Raw genomic sequence first — 20,417 nt, forward strand, 5'->3', positions numbered from 1 at the left:
TGCTTCCTATCAAAAACTGTGCTTACCCACACAGACAGGCCAGGGCTGCCAGGATCTGCAGCAGCTGGTCGGTGCCCGTGCTTAGCGGGCGTCCCCATGGAACAACACAGTCTCCATGGCAGGATGAGGATCGCTCACCCCAGCAGTCCTGACACCCCATTTTATCAGCTCCACATTACACCACATAGGGCCAGTACCCAGTATAAGGTGATGCCTGAGTGGCAGCCAAACCCTGCCTGTTCATCACCTGATAGCAACAGTCTGTGCATGCCCTGCTGTAGGGCAAGGGGCCAGCGACCCCTGCCCACAGAATCTTCCTCCCATCATCATCTTTCTCACCCCTATGTATGACCTCTCCCACTGTGTTTCAAGGGTAGATGTATCTATCTTGCAATATGTAGCAAAACCAAGGAAGAACTCAGCTCTGATAATAGGGGATATCAGGCTGACTTGCTAAAAAGCACAATGGACCTTACAATTAGCTTGTGCCATGAAGTTACATTGTACCATACTCTGGCTGGTTTCACATCCTAATATGATTCCTTTCTCACGCCTCTATGCTCCATTGATCATCTAATCCAAAAGTACCCCCATTAAAATTGGCATTACAAATCATTCAGAATTTTAATTCATCTTCAAACACCAAAATAGATTTGAAATGAGGTTAATGAGAATAGTGGGGGGAAAAAAAACACCCGAACCCAAAACCAAAACAACCCCAAAACTGTTCATTTTTCCATTGTATTTTAAACAAGGAAGGTTTGTAGAGCAGCAGAAAACAGGACACGTGAGCAGGTGTGACAGTCAGACTGGGGCTTGTTGCACTGGTTCCAGTGCTCTTTGCTTCAGTGTAACTGGTCATTTTGAGATGAGACTGGGGAAACTGGGCTGCCAGGGCAGAGACCACTGGCTGGCCCCACTGGTTTTTGCTGGGCAGTGGGTAATTTCTGCCTCACTTGTCAGAACCAGCCCACGGTTATCAGGGAATGGGGTAGTGGTGAATTTGGCTTTCAGACTAAAATGAGGTTAAACTTACACATATTCAAAAGAATAAACTGACGTTGGAGTGCAGATACTCAAAATCCTGAAGACCTTTTGAAACCTTTTTTGTGTGTCAGTCCTACGGCTGAAGCTCTTCCCGCAGTCGGGGCACTCACAGGGCTTCCCTTTACTGGTGGGTCCGTTGGTGTTTGGTCAACATAGAGCTCTGAGTGAAGCTCTTCCCACACTCCCCACACTTGTAGGGCCTCTCCCCGGTGTGGATGCGCCGGTGGGTGATGAGGTGGGAGTTCCGGTTGAAGCCCTTCCCGCAGTCGGTGCAGCGGAAGGGCCTCTCATCTGTGTGTGTCTGCTCATGCCTGAGGAGATGTGAGCTGGTCATAAACCTCTTCCCACATTCCAAGCACTTGTAGGGCCGTTCTCCAGTGTGGATGCGACGGTGGATGCGGAGGGTGGAGCTGTCCCTGAAACTCTTCCCACACTCCCTACACGGGTAGGGCTGTTCCCCAGTGTGGATGTGCTGGTGGGTGAAGAGGTGGGAGCTCTTTCCAAAACTCTTCCCACATTCCAAGCACCTGAAGGGTTTCTCCCTGCTGGGAGGCTGCTCATACTCCACCAGGTCAGAGCTCCCCCTCAAGCTCCGGCCGCCTTCCCGGCACAGGCTGGCTCTTTCCTCCTCAGAGCACCCTGGGCTGGCTTTGGAGCCCCTCCTGCGGGGGGATCTCCGGCCCTTTTCCTCCCCGCTGCCTTCCTGCGCCGGGGAGCCCTTCAAAACGGCCTCTCCCACCAGGGTCTCACGGGGGGATTTGTCCTCCGGGCTCTCCCTCCTCAGCTCGGGGCCTGGGGCAGGAAGCAAGAAGGACAGGCAGGGGATTTGCCTCCGGCCCACAGGGAAGGCCAAGGACATCCCCCCAACTCCGGCCCCGGCAGGACGGCGGCGCCAGCGGGGTTGTCCTGCAGCCGGGGCCATGCTGGGCTGACAGAGCCAGCACAACACCCGCCCAAAGGGACACTGACTTCCTCCTCACCTGCCTGGGGGGCCCAAGGCATCTTCCTCTTCCTCACAGCCTCCTCCTCCATCCGCCCAAGCTTTGGGAAGGACAAATCCTGATGGGGGAAAACAAGGGCTGAGCGCGTTGGCTTGGGGGTTCCTCCTGCCCAGGTCCATCTCTAGAACTCACCGGGCATCCTGTGTCCATAAAAACTTCCAAAACACCAAGGTTCAGCCCAGAAAAACCCAAACCACCAAGATTCAGCTAAAAACCCCATCAGAAATAGCAACATGACTTTTGCCCCCCCAAACTGCAAAAAGTTGAGACTCAGCTAAAAAATATTCCAAAATATGCAGATTAGACCAAAACATCTCTCCCAGAAGTTCTCTCTCTCTGGTGTCTCCCCTCTGGGGTACAGAGAGTCTCCCCTGTCTGGGATGCTGGGGGTCCCATTTAGGGATGCAGGGAGTGTTGGGGATCCCAAGGCTCCCTTCTCCTCTGTCTCGCTTTCAGGGTGCGACATTCCCCAATATTCCCCCTCTTCAGGTTCTCCACTTTGCTATCCCAAGGATCCCAGGGCTCCCCACTGTCCAGGCTTTCCCTTCTCCGTGCCCAACATTTCAGGCTCCTGGGGGTCCCAGGGATCCTCCCTCTCCGTGCTCCCCCCTCCAGGCTGCCGGGGGTCCCCCAGCTCCGCCATCTCCCCGCTCCGCCCTCCACACTCGGCAGCTCCCGGGCTCCACACCCACCCCCGGCACTCCCGGGGGGCCCCAAACCCGCTGTGTCCCCCCCGCCGGCACCGGGCTGACAATGGAGCCGGCGGGGCCTGACCCAGCAACACCAACCCCCACCCTGGGGGGGACCCGCATCCCCCCACCCACCGCCGGGGCTCTGCCCCCAACCCAGCCCGGCACCCCCAAAAAACACCTCCTGCCCACCCCCAACAGCCCCCAAGGGCACAGCCCTGCACAAGGGCAGGCTGTGCCCAAGGCAACCAAACAGCCCCACAGGTGGGGGACACCAGAGGCTGCCCCAGGGCAATGAGAGCAGGGAGTGGATCGGGCCCTCTGACACGTGGGCGGGCTCTGGGTTCAGCCTGACCAGGGGCAATTTGGCACCAACAGCACGGCCCCGACCGCTGGCTCAGCACAGGGGGCCCGAGCTCCCCCCTTTCTCCAGCCTCCCCCACTCTCCAGGGATCAAGTCATGGGGACACCAAGGCGCCCCCACCGCACACCCTCTCATGCTCTGCTTCCTCCCCTTAGGCCCTCTCTCCCACCCCTTTCCCAGACTGTTTCCTGGTGTGGATCCCTTGGTGTCGGATCAGGTGGCAGCTCCGGCTGAAGCTCTTCCCACATTCCCCACACGTGTAGGGACGTTCCCCAGTGTGGATGTGCTGGTGTCGGAGCAGGTTGGAGCTCTTCCGGAACCTCTTCCCACATTCCAAGCACCTGAAGGGCTTCTCTCTGCTGGGAGGCTGCTCAGGGACCATCAGCTCAGAGCTCCCCCTCAAGCTCCGGCCGCCTTCCCAGCACAGGCTGGCTCTTTCCTCCTCAGAGCACCCTGGGCTGGCTTTGGAGCCCCTCCTGCGGGGGGATCTCCGGCCCTTTTCCTCCCCGCTGCCTTCCTGCGCCGGGGAGCCCTTCAAAACGGCCTCTCCCACCAGGGTCTCACGGGGGGATTTGTCCTCCGGGCTCTCCGTCCTCAGCTCGGGGCCTGGGGCAGGAAGCAAGAAGGACAGGCAGGGGATTTGCCTCCGGCCCACAGGGAAGGCCAAGGACATCCCCCCAACTCCGGCCCCGGCAGGACGGCGGCGCCAGCGGGGTTGTCCTGCAGCCGGGGCCATGCTGGGCTGACAGAGCCAGCACAACACCCGCCCAAAGGGACACTGACTTCCTCCTCACCTGCCTGGGGGGCCCAAGGCATCTTCCTCTTCCTCACAGCCTCCTCCTCCATCCGCCCAAGCTTTGGGAAGGACAAATCCTGATGGGGGGAAAACAAGGGCTGAGTGTGTTGGCTTGTGGGTTCCTCCTGCCCAAGTCCATCTCTAGAACTCACCGGGCATCCTGTGTCCATAAAAACCTCCCAAACACCAAGATTCAGCCCAGAAAAACCAAACCACACAGATTCAGGCAAAAAACCACACAGAAATAGCAAGATGAACTCCATCCAAAAAGCAAAATGTTAAGGTTCAGCCAAAAATTACTCCAAACTATGAACATTCAGCCCCAAAAAAACTCTCGCAGTTATTCCCCCACTCTGGTCTCTCCTCTGTGGGGTTTGGAGGGTCTCCTGTGTCTGGGATGCTGGGGGTCCCACTTAGGAATGCTGAGAGTGTTGGGGGTCCTAAGGGTTCCTTCTCCTCTGACTCTCACCTTCAGGGTGCCACGTTCCCAGATATTCCCTCTCTCCAGGTTCTCCACTTTGTTGTCCCAAGGATCCCAGGGGTCCCTGCTGTCCAGGCTTCCCCTTCTCCATGCTCCCCCTTTCAGGCTCCCGGGTGTCCCGGGGCTCCTCCCTCTCTGTGCTCCCCCCTCCAGGCTCCCGGGGGTCCCCCAGCTCTGCCATCTCCCCGCTCCGCCCTCCACACTCGGCAGCTCCCGGGCTCCACACCCACCCCCGGCACTCCCGGGGGGCCCCAAACCCGCTGTGTCCCCCCCGCCGGCACCGGGCTGACAATGGAGCCGGCGGGGCCTGACCCAGCAACACCAACCCCCACTGTGGGGGGGACCCGCATCCCCCCACCCACCGCCGGGGCTCTGCCCCCAGCCCAGCCCGGCACCCCCAAAAAACACCTCCTGCCCACCCCCGAGTGCCCCCAAGGGCACAGCCCTGCACAAGGGCCATCTGTGCCCAAGGCAACCAAACAGCCCCACAGGTGGGGGACACCAGAGGCTGCCCCAGGGCAACAAGAACAAGGAGCAGATCGGGCCCCCTGACACGTGGGCAGGCTCTGGGTTCAGCCTGACCAGGGGCAATTTGGCACCAACAGCACGGCCCCGACCGCTGGCTCGGCACAGGGGGCCCGAGCTCCCCCTCTCCAGGTTCTCAGGGCTCTTGCAGCTCCCCCGTCTATCCAGTCTCCCCCACTCTCCAGGGATCAAGGCATGGGGACACAGAGGGACCCCCATGGCAACCCCACTCTCGCTCTCCCCTATCCCCTTAGCTCACCTCTCCCATCCCTTTCCTGGGCTGTTCCCTGGTGTGGATGCGCTGGTGTTGGATCAGGTGGGAGCTCTGTCTGAAGCACTTTCCACAATCCTCACATATGTATGGACGTTCCCCACTGTGGATGTGCTGGTGGCTGAGGAGGTGGGAGCTCTTCCTGAAGCTCTTCCCACATTCCAAGCACTTGTAGGGCCGTTCCCCAGTGTGGATGAGCTGGTGGGAGTGGAGGGTGGAGTTGTCAGTGAAGCTCTTCCCACATTCCCCACACTTGTAGGGCCGTTCCCCGGTATGGATGCGCTGGTGAGTGTGGAGGGTGGAGCTGTCACTGAAGCTCTTCCCACATTCCCTACACACATAGGGCCGTTCCCCAGTGTGGATATGCTGGTGGATGTGGATGTTGGAGCTCTGCCTGAAGCTCTTCCCGCATTCTCCACATGTGTAGGGACGTTCCCCACTGTGGATGTGCTGGTGTCTGAGCAGGCTGGTGCTGTGGCTGAAGCTCTTCCCACATTCCAAGCACTTGAAGGGTTTCTCTCTGCTGGGAGGTTGATCAGGGACCACCAGATCAGAGCTCCCCCTCAAGCTCCGGCCGCCTCCCTGCCACAGGCTGGCTCTTTCCTCCTCAGAGCACTCTGGGCTGGCTTTGGAGCCCCTCCTGCGGGGGGATCTCCGGCCCTTTTCCTCCCCGCTGCCTTCCTGCGCCGGGGAGCCCTTCAAAACGGCCTCTCCCACCAGGGTCTCACGGGGGGATTTGTCCTCCGCGCTCTCCGTCCTCAGCTCGGGGCCTGGGGCAGGAAGCAAGAAGGACAGGCAGGGGATTTGCCGCCGGCCCACAGGGAAGGCCAAGGACATCCCCCCAACTCCGGCCCCGGCAGGACGGCGGCGCCAGCGGGGTTGTCCTGCAGCCGGGGCCATGCTGGGCTGACAGAGCCAGCACAACACCCGCCCAAAGGGACACTGACTTCCTCCTCACCTGCCTGGGGGGCCCAAGGCATCTTCCTCTTCCTCCCAGCCTCCTCCTCCATCCGCCCAAGCTTTGGGAAGGACAAATCCTGATGGGGGGGAAAACAAGGGCTGAGCGCGTTGGCTTGGGGGTTCCTCCAGCCCAAGTTCATCTCTAGAGCTCATCGAACATCCTGTGTCCATAAAAACCTCCAAAACACCAAGATTCAGCCCAAAAAAACCCAAACCACCCAGATTCAGGAAAAAAAACGCACAGAAATAGCAAGATGAACTCCATCCAAAAAGCAAAAAGTTAAGGTTCAGCCAAAAAATACTCCAAACTATGAACATTCAGCCCAAAAAAACTCTCGCAGGAATTCCCCCTCTCTGGTCTCTCCTCTGTGGGGTTTGGAGGGTCTCCTGTGTCTGGGATGTTGGGGGTCCCACTTAGGAATGCTGAGAGTGTTGGGGGTCCTAAGGGTTCCTTCTCCTCTGACTCTCACCTTCAAGGTGCCATGTTCCTAAACATTCCCCCTCTCCAGGTTCTCCACTTCATTGTCCCAGTGATCCCAGGGGTCCATACTGTCCAGGGCTCCTCCCTCTCCGTTCTCCCCCCTCCAGGCTCCCGGGGGTCCCCCAGCTCCACCATCACCCCGCTCCGCCCTCCACAAGGGCCAGCAGTGCCCAAGGAAACCAAACAGCTCCACAGGCATTGGCTGGGGGGATGTGAGGGCTGGGCCTGCTCAGCACAGCCCCGGCCTCGTGCCCAGCGCCTCTTTCCTGCCCCACACAAGAGCTTCCCGGCCCCCCCAGGGCTCCCCTGCTGCTGCCTCTGCTCCTGGCCCTGCCTTTGCTGCTCCCTTGCCTGGGGCAGCGGCTGCAGGGGGGGATGGCAGCAGCTTCAGCTCCACGGCACTTCCTGGGGGGAGCTCAGCCCGGGGGGACGGGCAGGGACCTGATGGGGATGGACAGGGGCCCAGCAGGGACAGCCAGGGCCTGCAGGGGAAGGCACAGGGACAACCTGGCCCCCCACACTGCCAGGGCTGTCTCTGCTCCTCCTTGCAGGCTCCGTGGCCAGGCACAGTTTGTGTTCCTGGGTGCCCACCATCTCAGCACTTGGAGACGCTCAAATCAGCGCCCGCAGCTCTGCAGCAAAGCCCCAGCTCACCTGGCACACAGGGGATGGACACAGCACCTGCTCGGGGATGGGCACTCACAGCTTTGCCTCCTCCCCACCACGGGGCTCTCCTTCCTCAGCAGCACCTCTGCCTTGCACTTATTCTCAGCCTCACCTCAGGGACAGCTCTGGGCTCACCTCCGTGCCACTTCTCAGCCTCACCTCAGGGCCTGGGCTCAAGGACAGGAACCTGCAGGGAGGGGACATCAGGTGCAAGCTGAGGGCTGCCTGCTTGCACTGGCCTCTGGGCTTCTTTCTCCTTCTACAACCAGCCCAGAACTCAGCCTGCTTTGCTAACACCACACATTTACAGACTAACCTTGGAGATAGATATGGACAGACATCTCTATCACCCTGGGGATGGAGCCTCAAGCATGTGCTGCCATAGGAATGGCAATCACAGAATCACAGAATCAGCCACGTTGGAAAAGACCTCCGAGATCATCAAGTCCAACCCTGGATCCAACCCCGTTGTGCTTCCCAGACCATGGCACTGAGGCCACATCCACTCTCACCTTCAACACCTCCAGGGACAGGGACTCCACCCCCTCCCTGCCCAGCCCATTCCAAGGCCTGATTACCCTCTTGGCAAAAAATTGCTTCCCAATATCCAACCTAAACCTCCCCTGGCACAGCTCCAGACCCAGCCCTCTTGTCCTACTGCTGCTTCCTGGCAGAACAGCCCCACTCCCACCTGGCTCCAACCTCCTGGCAGGGACTTGCAGACAGTCAGGAGGTCTCCCCTGAGCCTCCTCTTCTCCAGCCTCAACACCCCCAGCTCCCTCAGCCTCTCCTCACACCACTTGTGCTCCGCTCCACTCCCTTCCCCAGCCTTGCTGCTCTTCTCTGCACCTGCTCCAGCCCCTCCAGGGCCTTCCTCAACTCAGGGCCCAGAGCTGGACACAGCACTCCAGGGGTGGCCTCACCAGCGCTCACTCCAGCCCAACAATCCCTTCCCTGCTCCTGCTGACACACTCTTCCTCACACAGGCCACCAGCCATTGGCCCTCTTGGCCACCTGGCCACACTCTGCCTCCTCTTCAGCTCCCTGTCCATCCCCACTCCCAGCTCCCTTTCTGCCTGCCTGCTCTCCAGACACTCTGGCCCCAGCCCGGGGGGCTGACAGGGCTTCTTGTGGCCAAAGGGCAGGACCCGGCCCTTGGCCTGCTGGAACCTCATCCCCTTGCAATCAGCCCATGGATCCAGCTGGGCCAGGTCCCTCTGCAGAGCCCTCCTGCCTTCCAGCACATCAACACACCCCCAGCTTGGGGTCACCTGCACATTTGCTGATCAAATGCCTGGTTCTGCAGGAGCTGCAGATGCTCAAGGGGCAGCAGGACCATGTCAGGGGCCTGGGAGGGCCTGGGGGGCTTTGGGGTCCAGGAGGAGCTGGGGAGGGGCTTTGGGGATTGGGGGTATAAACCAGCACAGACCAGGACAGACCAGGACAGACCAGTACCTCCTCACTGCTCCCCAGATCTCTCCTGGAGCTGGGCCACCTTGTCCTGGGACATCTGAGCCCCCCCCAGTGCCCCCAGTACAGCCCAGTGCCCCCAGTACAGCCCACTGTGTTCCTGTCCCAGGGTGCAAGGTGATCCCTCTTTGAGGGGGGTTTGAAGGGATTTGAGGTGGGGACTTGGGGAGATTTGGAAGGATCGGGGGGGGTTGGATGGGGATTTGGGGGGTTTTGAGGGGCTTTGTGTGAATTTGGAGGAGTTAAAAGGGTCTTGGGGGCATTGGGGGGTCAAAAGTATCTGGGGGGAAGGAGATTAAAGGAAAAAAAGGGGAGTTGGGGGACATTTGAGGGGGTTAATGGGGCCTAGAAGGGGAGAGGAGGGCCTACACCAAGAGCAGGTGAGTCCTGAGATCCCCCTCGTGTCCCCAAGACCCTTTCGGTGTCCCCAGTTCTCCCCTTGGCATCCCCAATTCCACTGTCCTCAAACCCCATCCCTGGTGTCCCCAACCCTCCATCTCACTCCAGGAGCCCCCCCTGGACCCTCTGACCAAAAACACTCCTCCCCCCCTCACAGAAAGGCCAAGGACATCTGGGGACATGTTGGGGACAGTTGGGAGGCTTTGGGGGGCACTGGGGGATTACTGGGGGATACTGGGACACACTGGGGGGAACCAGGGGGCACTGGGAGGGACTGGGGGGTTACTGGGGGATTACCAGGACACACAGGGGGACACTGGCCGGTTACTGGGCCATACTGGGGGTTACTGGGTGCTCACTGCAGGATCATTGGGCCATACTGGGGGGCAGTGGGAAGTCACTGGGACACACTGGGTGGTCACTGAGGGGGTTACTTGGCTATACTGAAGGTCACTGGGATATACTGGAGCACTGGGATCCCCTTACCCAGATGTGGTACATCCCCCTCCCCAGATTTTTGGGGGCACCAACAGGACCCCGCCCCTGGGAGCTGGGGGACCCCCTGAACCCCACTGCTGGGCTTTAGGGGACCCCGGGCCCCCTTCCCTCTGGGGTCTCTGTGTGCTGAGTGTTGGGGGTCTCTGAGGCTCAGGGGGGGAATTGGGATCCTCTTTCCCTGGGGTCAGTCCATCGACACAGAGACCCCATAAAATTTCCTCAAAACCCCTGAAATTCCCTCAGAAATCCACCTCTGGACCCATCCAAACCTCCTCAAGGACTCCTACAAATCCCCTCAGAGACATAATTCCCCCTACCAAGACCCCCTAAACCCTCTCAGTGACCTGCAAAACCCACCTGGGACCCCCCAGGCCCTTTCAGGGACCTCAAAAACTCCCTCAGAGACCCTCAAAACCGTCTGGGACTCCCGAAATCCCCCTAGAAACCTTCAAAACTGCTTCAAAGACCCTTCCCCAAAGCCCCCCAGGACCTCCCAATTCCCTCAGAGACTCCAAAACTCCCTCGGGGATTCCCAAACCCCTTCAGGGACCTTCAACCTCCCCCCTAAGTCCCCTCAAGACACCAAACCCCTTCAGAGACCCCCCCCAAAACCTCCTCAGGGACCCCAAAACCACAGAACAGCAGAAGAGCTTTCTGTAAAGGAAGGGAGCAAAGAATCTGAGAAGGAGGAGACCAGGGAAAAACTGAAGCAAAGCAATAGAATCATCCTGGCCCTTGCAGTTTTTCCTTCACCTTTTTCTCACTTTTCCTTTTTTTAGGGTTCTTTTTTTCGTTGGATGGGTTTGAATTTTTTTTCCGAGGGACTTTCTCAGGAATCGAATCACCCTTCCGGGTTCTTGGGAGGCCTCCGGGCCCCGTGGCCCCCGAGAGGGTCCTCCGAACCTCCGAACCCCCCGCGCTAAACCCTCCCGAGCCCTCCAGCCTTTCCCCCCCCAGCCGCGCTCCCCGCAGCCCCCGAGGGGATCCCCAGACCCCGCTCTCCCGCACCCCCCGCCCGCACTCAGAGCTCACCGACCGACCCGCCGCCATCACCGATTCCCGGCAGCCAACGCGGCAGGGCCGGGGGCGGGGCTGCGGGGGCGTGGCCGCGCGCTGATTGGCTGCGGCGGCGTTCTCTGAGCGCGGTGCGCGCGCAGCCGGGACTCGGTGATGGCGGCGGGGCCTGCGGTTCGCTCTGAGTGCTGTGAGTCCCCCGGGGGGCTCGGGAGGGTTTAGCGGGGGGGTGCGGGGATAACCGAGGAGGTTTTGAGGGGTCCCTGAGGGAGTTCGGTGTCCTGAGAGGACTCAGGGGGTGGTGGAAGGTTCCTGAAGGGGTTTGGGGGTCTCTGAGGGGGTTTTGGTTTCTGAGGAGATTTGGGGGGTGCCAGGTCGGGTTTGGGGGTCTCTGAGGAGGTTTGGGGGTCCTGGAGGGACCTTTTAGGCAGTTTTGGGGTCTCTAGGGGGTTTACGGGGTCTTAGACGGTTTAGAGGGTCTCTGAAGAGGACTGGGGGGTCCCAGGTGGGTTTTGCGGGTCACTGAGAGGGTTTAGAGGGTGCTGGGGAGGGATGAGGTCTCTGAGGGCATTTGAGAGGACCTTGAGAAGGTTTTGATGGGTTGAAGGGGGATTTCAGGGGTTTTGAGGGCATTTTGGGGGGTCCCCTAAAGCCCAGCAGTGGGTCCAGGGGGTCCCCCAGCCCCAAAGAGGAGGGGTCCTAGGGATGGCCCCCAAAATCCGGGGGGGAAATGTACCACATCCGGGTAAGGGGATCCCTAGACACCAGTATATCCCAGTGACTTTCCAGTGACCCCTTCAGTGACCAGCCAGTGTGTCCCAGTGACCTCCCACTGCCCCCCAGGATGGCCCAGTGATCCTGCAGTGAGCACCCAGTAACCCCCAGTATGGCTCAGTAACCTGCCAGTGTCTCCCCGTGTGTCCTGGTAATCCCCCAGTAACTCCCCAGTCCCTCCCAGTGCCCTCCCAGTGTCCCTCAGTAACCCCCCCAGTCCCTCCCAGTGCCCCCTGGTTCCCCCCAGTGTATCCCAGTATCCCCCAGTAATCACCCAGGGCCCTGCAAAGCCCCTCAGCTCTCCCCAATGTTTCCCCAGATGCCCTTGGCCTTTCTGTGAGTGTGTGGGGAGGTGTTTTTGTGGTCAGAGGGTCCAGGGGGGCTCCTGGGGTGAGATGGAGGGTTGGGGACATCAGGGATGGGGTTTGGGGACAGTGGAATTGGGGGTGTCAAGGGGGAAATTTGGGCCATGGGGAGGCCCTGGGGACATTGGAGACACCAGGGGGGTCTCGGGGTGTCAAGGGGGGAACTGGGGACACCAAGAGGGTCTTGGGGACACCAGGGGGGGTCTCAGGACTCACCTGCTCTTGGTGCAGGCCCTTCTCTCCCCCCCAGGCCTCTTTAATATCCCAAATATCCCCCAAATATCCCCTAACCTCCATTTTCCCTTTAATCTCCTCCTTCACAGATCTCTTTGATGCCCAAATGACCCAAAAATCTGTTTTAACTCACACAAATACCCCTAAAACCACCTCCAACCACCCCCAGATCCCCCCAAATGTCCCCCAGCCCCCTTTCCAATCCCTTCCAACCCCCCCAAGAGGGATCACCCACACCCTGGGACAGGAACACAGTGGGCTGTACTGGGGGCACTGGGCTGTACTGGGAGGGCACTGGGGGGGCTCAGGTGTCCCAGGACAAGGTGGCCCAGCTCCAGGAGAGATCTGGGGAGCAGTGAGGAGGTACTGGTCTGTACTGGTCTGTGCTGGTCTGTCCTGGTCTGTCCTGGTCTGTACTGGTCTGTACCCCCAATCCCCAAAGCCCCTCCCCAGCTCCTCCAGGGCCCTCCCACACCACAAAGCCCCCCAGGCCCCCCCATGCCCCTGACTTGGTCCTGCTGCCCCTTGAGCATCTCCAGCTCCTGCAGAACCAGGCATTTCTTTGCTCCCCACAGGGTCTTTCCCACACCCAGAATGGAATCTGGAGGCAGCAGGATGTGCACAGGGCTCCCATTTCCTACAGTGCAAAGGGGCTGCAGGGAATGATTCCCCTGCTCTTGCAAATCTGCCAAAACCTGGATTGGAGCTCACAGGGTATTGAGAGGAACATATCTCTCAAATACAGTCTCTCTGCATACACAATAGCTGTCTGGACAGACAGATAAAGCAATAATCAGATATATTCTGTATCATATATATGGCACATATTCTATAGAGTCCATTCTTAGGTGTTGTGTGATATATCTATAAGATACTACAAAAAATAAGCAATAATAAGGCAAGTGTCCTCCTTAGGGACACACACTTCAGAAGGGAACTTGCACTTGACCCCCCCTCTCTCTTCAGCTTCGAGCCACCCGGTGCCACAGAGGGGGACAGAGTTCCTGTGGAACATTCTATTCCACTGACACAGAGCAAGGAATAAACCCAAACTACTGCCTGGGTTTGTTCCCTGGGGGTCTCTGCAGCAGCAAGCACAGCCCCACACTGACTGCTCTGGGCTGTGCAGGCATTTGTGCTTCTGCCTGTCTCACACACACACAAAAGTCTGGTTAGTGCTGCCCTCAGGAAACCCCCCCAGCCTTGGTCCAGCTAAAGCCATGGAATTTGTCTTTGTTTCCCTTGGGTTCAGGGTCAGGCTGTGCCTGTGTCCAGCCCAGAGGCTCAGAAAAGCATTTCTCCCGTCCCACTGCAATCTGCTGCTGCAGACAGGACCCAGGCACTGGTGGCACTGGGAGTGAACAGCAGAGTGTTTCCAGGGGCTCTCTGAACGAACACGAGTGTCCAAAGAAGTCCCAGTCCTTCATCCCTGAATGAGCTTGTTCAGCCCAGGAAAATCTGTCTGAGTTTTATTTCCATGGAAGGAGGTTTTTCCCACTTTCAAACCAGTTTAGTTCCAAACTGGTTTCTTCATTTCCTCCTCCCAATTTCCCTGAAGGACACTGACAGGGGCCATGGACACTGACAGGGATCACAGAGTTTGTCCCTTGGCCATACAGCTCCTGCTGTTTGGCAGCACAGGAGAGGTTAATTAGAGCACAGGCTCCAATGCCAGGGTGTCCCTTGAAGATGAGCTTGAAATCTAACGCCTTTCCTGCTGGAGGGTTAAATTCAGTCCCCATCACCTTTTTGGGGGCTAAATATTCACTTTTTGGATTATTTTTTAGCTGAATTTCAACTTTTTGCAGTTTAGGGTGGCGATGGTCTTCTTCCTATTTCTGAGGGATTTTTACCTGAATCTTGATGGTTTGGGTTTTTCTGGACTGAATCTTGGTGTTTTGAAAGTTTTTATGGACACAGGATGCTCGGTGAGTTCTAGAGATGGACTTGGGCAGGAGGAACCCCCAAGCCAACGCGCTCAGCTCTTGTTTCCCCCCCATCAGGATTTGTCCTTTCCAAAGCTTGGGCGGATGGAGGAGGAGGCTGCGAGGAAGAGGAAGATGCCTTGGGCCCCCCAGGCAGGTGAGGAGGAAGTCAGTGTCCCTTTGGGCGGGTGTTGTGCTGGCTCTGTCAGCCCAGCATGGCCCCGGCTGCAGGACAACCCCGCTGGCGCCGCCGTCCTGCCGGGGCCGGAGTTGGGGGGATGTCCTTGGCCTTCCCTGTGGGCCGGAGGCAAATCCCCTGCCTGTCCTTCTTGCTTCCTGCCCCAGGCCCCGAGGTGAGGACGGAGAGCCCGGAGGACAAATCCCCCCGTGAGACCCTGGTGGGAGAGGCCGTTTTGAAGGGCTCCCCGGCGCAGGAAGGCAGCGGGGAGGAAAAGGGCCAGAGATCCCCCCGCAGGAGGGGCTCCAAAGCCAGCCCAGGGTGCTCTGAGGAGGAAAGAGCCAGCCTGTGCCGGGAAGGTGGCCGGAGCTTGAGGGGGAGCTCTGATCTGGTGGTCCCTGATCAGCCTCCCAGCAGAGAGAAGCCCTTCCAGTGCTTGGAATGTGGGAAGAGCTTTAGGTGGAGCACAGACCTGCTCAGACACCAGCACATCCACACTGGGGAACGTCCCTACACGTGTGGGGAGTGTCGCAAGAGCTTCAACAGGAACTCCCACCTGATCCAACACAAGCGAATCCACAGTGGGGAACGTCCCTACACGTGTGAGGAGTGTGGGAAGAGCTTCAGGAACAGCTCCAACCTCTGTTCCCACCAGCTCATCCACACCGGGGAACGGCCCTACAAGTGCTTGGACTGTGGGAAGAGGTTTCACACCAGCTGGAATCTCCTCAGGCATGAGCAGACACACACGGATGAGAGGCCCTTCCGCTGCACCGACTGCGGGAAGGGCTTTAACCAGAATTCCCACCTCGTCACCCACCGGTGCATCCACACCGGGGAGAGGCCCTACAAGTGTGGGGAGTGTGGGAAGAGCTTCACCCAGAGCTCTAACTTGACCAGACACCAACAGACCCACCAGTAAGGGAAGCCTACAAGTGCCTCAACTGTGGGAAGAGCTTTGGCCACTGCTTCCACCCCGAATGAAGCCCCTGATGGTGAGGCAACCCCTGGTGTCCAGTGACTGTCAGTCCATCCCTTTTGACCAGAAAGGGCCAGTCCCCTTTCACCAACAGAAGCCTTCCTGGGGGTGTGTGTGTGGAAATTTCTGCATTGGCTGGGGACCCCCCAAGGTCACTCCTGGAGGTTGAGAGCAGAGATCTCCCCCTGGGCGTTGGTCTACTGGAGTTCCATCTGCCTCTAATTAAGAATTACTGGGTTTTGCCAGGTCTAGTAGAATCACTTCAACAATTGCTTGAGCACCATTCTATCTTATCCTGTACTACGAGTAGTTTTAGTGTGTATTTTGTGCAGTAAAAAATTCTGATGAAGATGTAGTGTCTGATCATTTGGAACCCTAAATAAATTCCTTTCAATCAATAGATCTGATTTGCCATCATTAAAACCTGGGGGACAAAAGTGTTTCAGTCACACCTCTGTAATTGCTCTAAACTGAAAGTGTTGTCATAATCCAAGGCTGAGATTGGATCCAGCAGCCCCCAGCACCCCACAGGAAGTTGGGAGCTCAGGGGGCCACCCTCCTACGCCAACCCCTCTGTGCCAACAGGCCCCCATGAGACCGTTGGACCCACCAGACCACCCCCCTCTTTCCACCCTTCTCCCTGTTCCTGCCACTTTCCCACTGTCCCCTCAGTCCCCAGTTTCCCCCACGAACAGTTTTGGGGTCCCAACCCCCACTTTTTGCCTCCTCTCCTGTGGGAGCTGAAGGAGAAAATGAGGCTGCACACACAGAGTTCCACTTTGGGACTTGTCCACTGACATTTTTCTGTGTCCCGTTTTATTCCTCTTCTCTTGTGAACAGTGCTCAGTGTTTGTCTTTTAGTCCACCAGAATTCCCAGCATGGCCCCAAAGCAGTGCCCTGATCCCACACATTCCCCTCCCCTCATGTGCTGGCTGTGTTCAGCCACCAGAGAAAAACACAGGCTGGTCATGCAGGCTGGTTCAAGTGCATTTCCACTTGGAGAAACAACCTTCTCTCTCTCCAAGCACTCAGCCAAGGTCCATCCTCCCTTTGCATTCCCATGAACTCAGGGCAGGTGCAGAGTGACTCCGCTTGGTCCTACCTCTGCCCCTGTTTTGTTTGGACACGCAGAGTTCACGGCCAAGAGGGCCAGGACCTGGGCTCCTTGTCTTGGGGCTTTGTCCCATGTGCTTCCAGAGGACTTGGAATATTGAAACCAGGCAGATTCTGAACCCCTGCTCCTGATGCTGCCACAGTGCCCACACACTGGCACTGCAGGCATGGCCTGCACTGAATGGCCAGTGCAGCAGGAGCCGTGGCTGCGGCAGCTGCCGGGATTGCTGCAGAGATGATCCAAGCAATCAGCCACCCACTGAGGATTTCTGCATTTCACAGTTTCCTTCATTCACTGTATCCTGCATCATCCTCCCAGCTTCTGCTTCCCTGGAGCCCCAGTTTGGCTCTTCTGCCCATGGGAATTATTAATGATAAATGGAGGGTAGATACGTTTTGATCTGTGCTACAACTAAAATAACAAGGACCACTTACAGGGATGTTAAAGGTATTGTCAGTCACATGAATCACAACGTCAGGTGGGGCCAAGAAGGCATCTGAGTGACAGGGACACACCATGGCTGAGTCATTAAGCCAGTCAGTAAGAGTTAGTAGACCCAGTGAATTCCCCCTAGAACAGTGTCTTCCCGATGGGACATCCGGGCAGGGCTTGCTCTGCTCAGCATTCCCTGCCTGCTCCCGGGATTCTTGAGGGACAGCCTGGTAAGTCCTTTCCGAAGGAGACCTGCCATCACCCCAAGTCCTGGCAAGGCTGCTACCCGTCTCCTGCCCCAAAGAGCTGTGCCCCTTGTTGCCCTCAAGTGCTGGACATAGAGTTTAGAAGCCCATGCCCGTGTTTTGAAGGTGCCTGCGTGGAGGAGAGGTTGAGCAGCTGCAGCCCGAGGCTGGTGTCCCAGCAGAGTCTCTAAGGATGGCACCAGTGGCACTGGCTGGGGACACCTGAGTGTGGAAGGCACATCCAGCCTCAAGCAGGGCCACTGAAGTCAGTCAGGATGTCAGGCTGCAGCTGAAGCTGCCAAGGGTTGCTGTGAGGCTGAGGAGTCACTGGAAAGCTGTGGTGGCCACTTGCCCTGAAGCCTTTTGCCAAAGCGGGTGCAATTGTGCCCACAGTCTGCCCATTTTTGGTGTCCTGGCGGGTGTGGGTGCCTGGGTGAGGAGGCCCAGGCGTTGTGGGTGCTGCTGCTCCTGGGCAGCCTCTGGTGCTGTTGTCTGTGGGGCGCGGAGCCGCTTGGGCAGCAGCGAGTGCACAGGCCTGCCCGAGGAGCCCAGCGCCCTGCCCGTGGTGGCAGCAGCTCTGTGGGCCCAGAGCTCTGGCTCAGGGGGGTGTTGGCCACAGCCCCGTGGCCTGGGCAGCCGCGGGGGCCCGGGCTGGCCACCAGCCCTGCCTGTACCACTGCCCCTCGCCGGCAGCACCCGGCAGACATGCCCTGGCAGGGCCCCCTTGCCCTCCTTGTCCCCAGCCAGGCCAGCCTGGCCCCCTTGGGGGTGTGCCCACCCTGCTGCTGAGGCCTGGCCTCCAGGGCTTCTGCCACAGGGCTGGGAGAGGCCTTGAGAAAGCACCAGAGCAGCCGGCTGGCAGGGAAGGAGGTGGCTGCCTGGGGGTTGCTTATGGCCTCTGCCCCCCAAGTCCTGGGGGCTTTTCCCTTCACCCTGCCCCTTGGGGCCTGCACCCAGTCTGTCCCATCACAGCCTTCTGCCACCCACCCCCTCACAGATTCCCCTCAAGGCTTCCTGCTCCCTTGTCCCATCAGGGCCTCCACAGCACCTCACCCCTTCCTGGCCTCCCAGCGCCCCCTCCCCTGCTGGTCTTTTGCTGGCACGCTGCACAGCGGGGCAAGTGTTGCTGAGCACAGGGAGCCCTTTTCCCCTCTTCCTCAAGGCCCTGTGCACACTGGGCACATAAAAAAACCTCCTGGGCCTCTGTGCGTGATAACATGTTGGTCATGTTCCCATGCTGGGCTCAAAGGAGGTGCTTGCAGGGAAGAGGCATCTTCCCCACAGGCTCAGGTGGCCCCAGGAGATGGAGCTTCCTGCATCAGTTCCCCACAGAGCTGCAGCAGCACAGGCAGACACTGCCCTGTGGAAAAGGCCGGGTCTTCCACACCCTGCACAGCCAGTCTTGGAGCTGCTGGAATCTGCAGTAGGGAGCCATCTGTACAGCTCTCGGCACGTAGCAGTGTTGAATTGCCAGGCCTGCCATGGCGAGTTTGATGTCTTCTGTCATGTCTCTACAGGCTGGAAGAGGCAGCAACGGAGACTACCAGAATGGGAAGAATGAAGTTCTCCGTACAGCTCTGATGATGTGAAGCGTTTGACGGGCCAGGTTTGAGATGGCAGGGCTGTCATCAGTGATGCCTTGAAGGGCTGAAAGAGAAAGGAAGAGAGCCAAGGTGAGAGGCCAGGGGTGTGGGGACGTGAGGAGCCCCTCCTGCCAGGGCCATCCCAGCCAGCTCTTGCCATGGCCAGGAGGGAGCAGGGCCCAAGGGGATCAGATGGAAGGTGCCCTCGCTCACCCTGGCAGATGAGCTGCAGCTCTGGCTGCTCCTGCTTCATGGACCTGGCGGCGATCCCTGGGAACACAGAGCCTGTCAGGCCCCAGAGGCACAGGTCCCCTGCAGCGGCGCTGCCAGCCCGGCCACACGGCCTCCTGCCCTGGCAGGGCTGAGCCCGGGGCCTTCCCGCATGGGGACGCCCCAGGGCTGGGCTGGCACAGGGCGGCAGCAGGCACCAGGCCACTCGGGGCTCCACATGCCCTGGGCCGCATCCTGCTGCCGCTGCAGCAGCCGGGGCTGGGGCCGAGCTGCAGCGGGGCGGGGAGGGACCCCGGCCTTGTGGCTCACCCAGAAACTTGATGGCCAGCTTTCGAAGGGGCTCCTCTGGGCTCTCCAGGAACGGCAGGGCCTGGCGCACGTACTGGCCCACTCGGCTCCTGTCCTTTTCCAGCTGCAAAGAGCGCCAGGGCACGGAGGGAAGGCTCGGCTCAGGCTCTGCCCCTTGGCCGGGCGCTCCCTGCCCCCAGCACGGGGCTCCCCTGCCCGCAGAGCCCTGAGGCCTGGCCAGCAGCCGCTGGGGCCGGGTTTGGGGGGAGCAGAGGGTTGGGTGCTCCAGGGGAGCCAGGGGCTGGGGCTTTGGGGCCGTCCTTACCAGGCACTCAGGAAACCTCCATGGTTGCTCCATGGTCACCAACTGCTCAAGATCCCTCCACTTCAGGAACTTGGCTGCACCAAACAGTGCTCTCCGAGAGGCCTGCACAGCAACAGAGAGCGGGCCATGGCACCGCAGCCCAGGGCACAGCACCCGCATCCCTGCGCCAAGGCCAGGAGGAGGCTGCAGGCGACCATGGGCCAGGGCAGGAGGCACAGCAGCCTCCTGCCATGGGGACACCAGAGCCCACGAGTCCTCACCTCTGCCACACGCTGGTTCTCATTGTGCCAGTTGAAGTAGAATGGCACCAGACTCAGGTACACGTGTGGCTTTAGGCTCTTGCTCCTCTCTGTCGCCTCCATCAGCTCCCGGAAGAGGAGCATGGAGAGCTGCTGCAGCTGGCTGTGCTCCTGGTGCAAAGGAAGAGGAAAAGACCTCAGCACTGGCTTCTCCAGGCCCACCGGGGCACAGGCCTGAAAAGACACTGGGCCCAAAGTTTCCTGGCAGCACTCAGTGCCCACGATGAGGGGCACAGAGCCTTACGTTGTCAAAGAGTGGCCGCAACACATCAAGGAACTTCAGGGCAGTAGGGGTGGATATTTTGATGATTTTCAAGCCCAGCACATTGATGACCGCAGAGAGGGTCATCTCAACGACATCACTGTCTGCATCCTGCAGTAGGTTCAGGAGGTTTTCATTCAGGCTCCAGATGCTCTTAGCCTGTGTGGAACACAATGCTGTGGTGCAGCCCCACGCTGCTGCCGCGGGGCCCAGAGGCCAAAGGTGTGTCCCAAATGAGTCGGGCAGCTGAACAGGGAGGAGGAGAGCTGGGAGCAGCTGCCACAGCTGCCAAAGGCCAGCCAAGGCCAAGGTACTGCCTTGCACAGCCTCACGCTGCCGGCCCGGCTTCAGCCCCTGCCCCCTGCTCACCATTGCGGGAGCCTTGCTGAGCACCACCAGGCCTCGGAGCGCCAGGCGACGCCTCTCCGGGCACTGCCTGCGCAGGTGCCTGGAAATGATCTGCAGGACGCTGGGCCCACATTGTCTGGGGTTCAGGCAGTGCAGGACCTGAAAGGCAGGG

At 59.2% G+C, this 20,417-nt stretch overlaps 1 protein-coding gene and 1 pseudogene across 1 annotated transcript in view; one reads left to right on the forward strand and one right to left on the reverse strand.

Moving 5' to 3' along the window:
* Positions 1-20,417, forward strand: part of LOC127474808 (uncharacterized) — a 1,366,245-nt pseudogene that overhangs the window by 129,596 nt on the left and 1,216,232 nt on the right.
* Positions 634-20,417, reverse strand: part of LOC127474838 (zinc finger protein 345-like) — a 70,791-nt gene continuing 51,007 nt past the window's right edge. Inside the window, exons 6-8 of the mRNA XM_051796145.1 lie at positions 5,163-5,697; positions 3,284-3,453; positions 634-1,589 (exon numbers count right to left, since the gene is read on the reverse strand). Of these exons, the coding sequence (XP_051652105.1) occupies positions 1,169-1,589; positions 3,284-3,453; positions 5,163-5,697 (1,126 nt within the window). The 3' untranslated portion in view covers positions 634-1,168. The remainder of the gene's footprint in view (positions 1,590-3,283; positions 3,454-5,162; positions 5,698-20,417) is intronic.

This window comes from Manacus candei, unplaced genomic scaffold, assembly GCF_025592945.1.
Source record: "Manacus candei isolate 608988 ecotype Guabito, Panama unplaced genomic scaffold, ASM2559294v1 h1tg000045l, whole genome shotgun sequence".
NCBI classification, from domain to species: Eukaryota; Metazoa; Chordata; class Aves; order Passeriformes; family Pipridae; genus Manacus; species Manacus candei.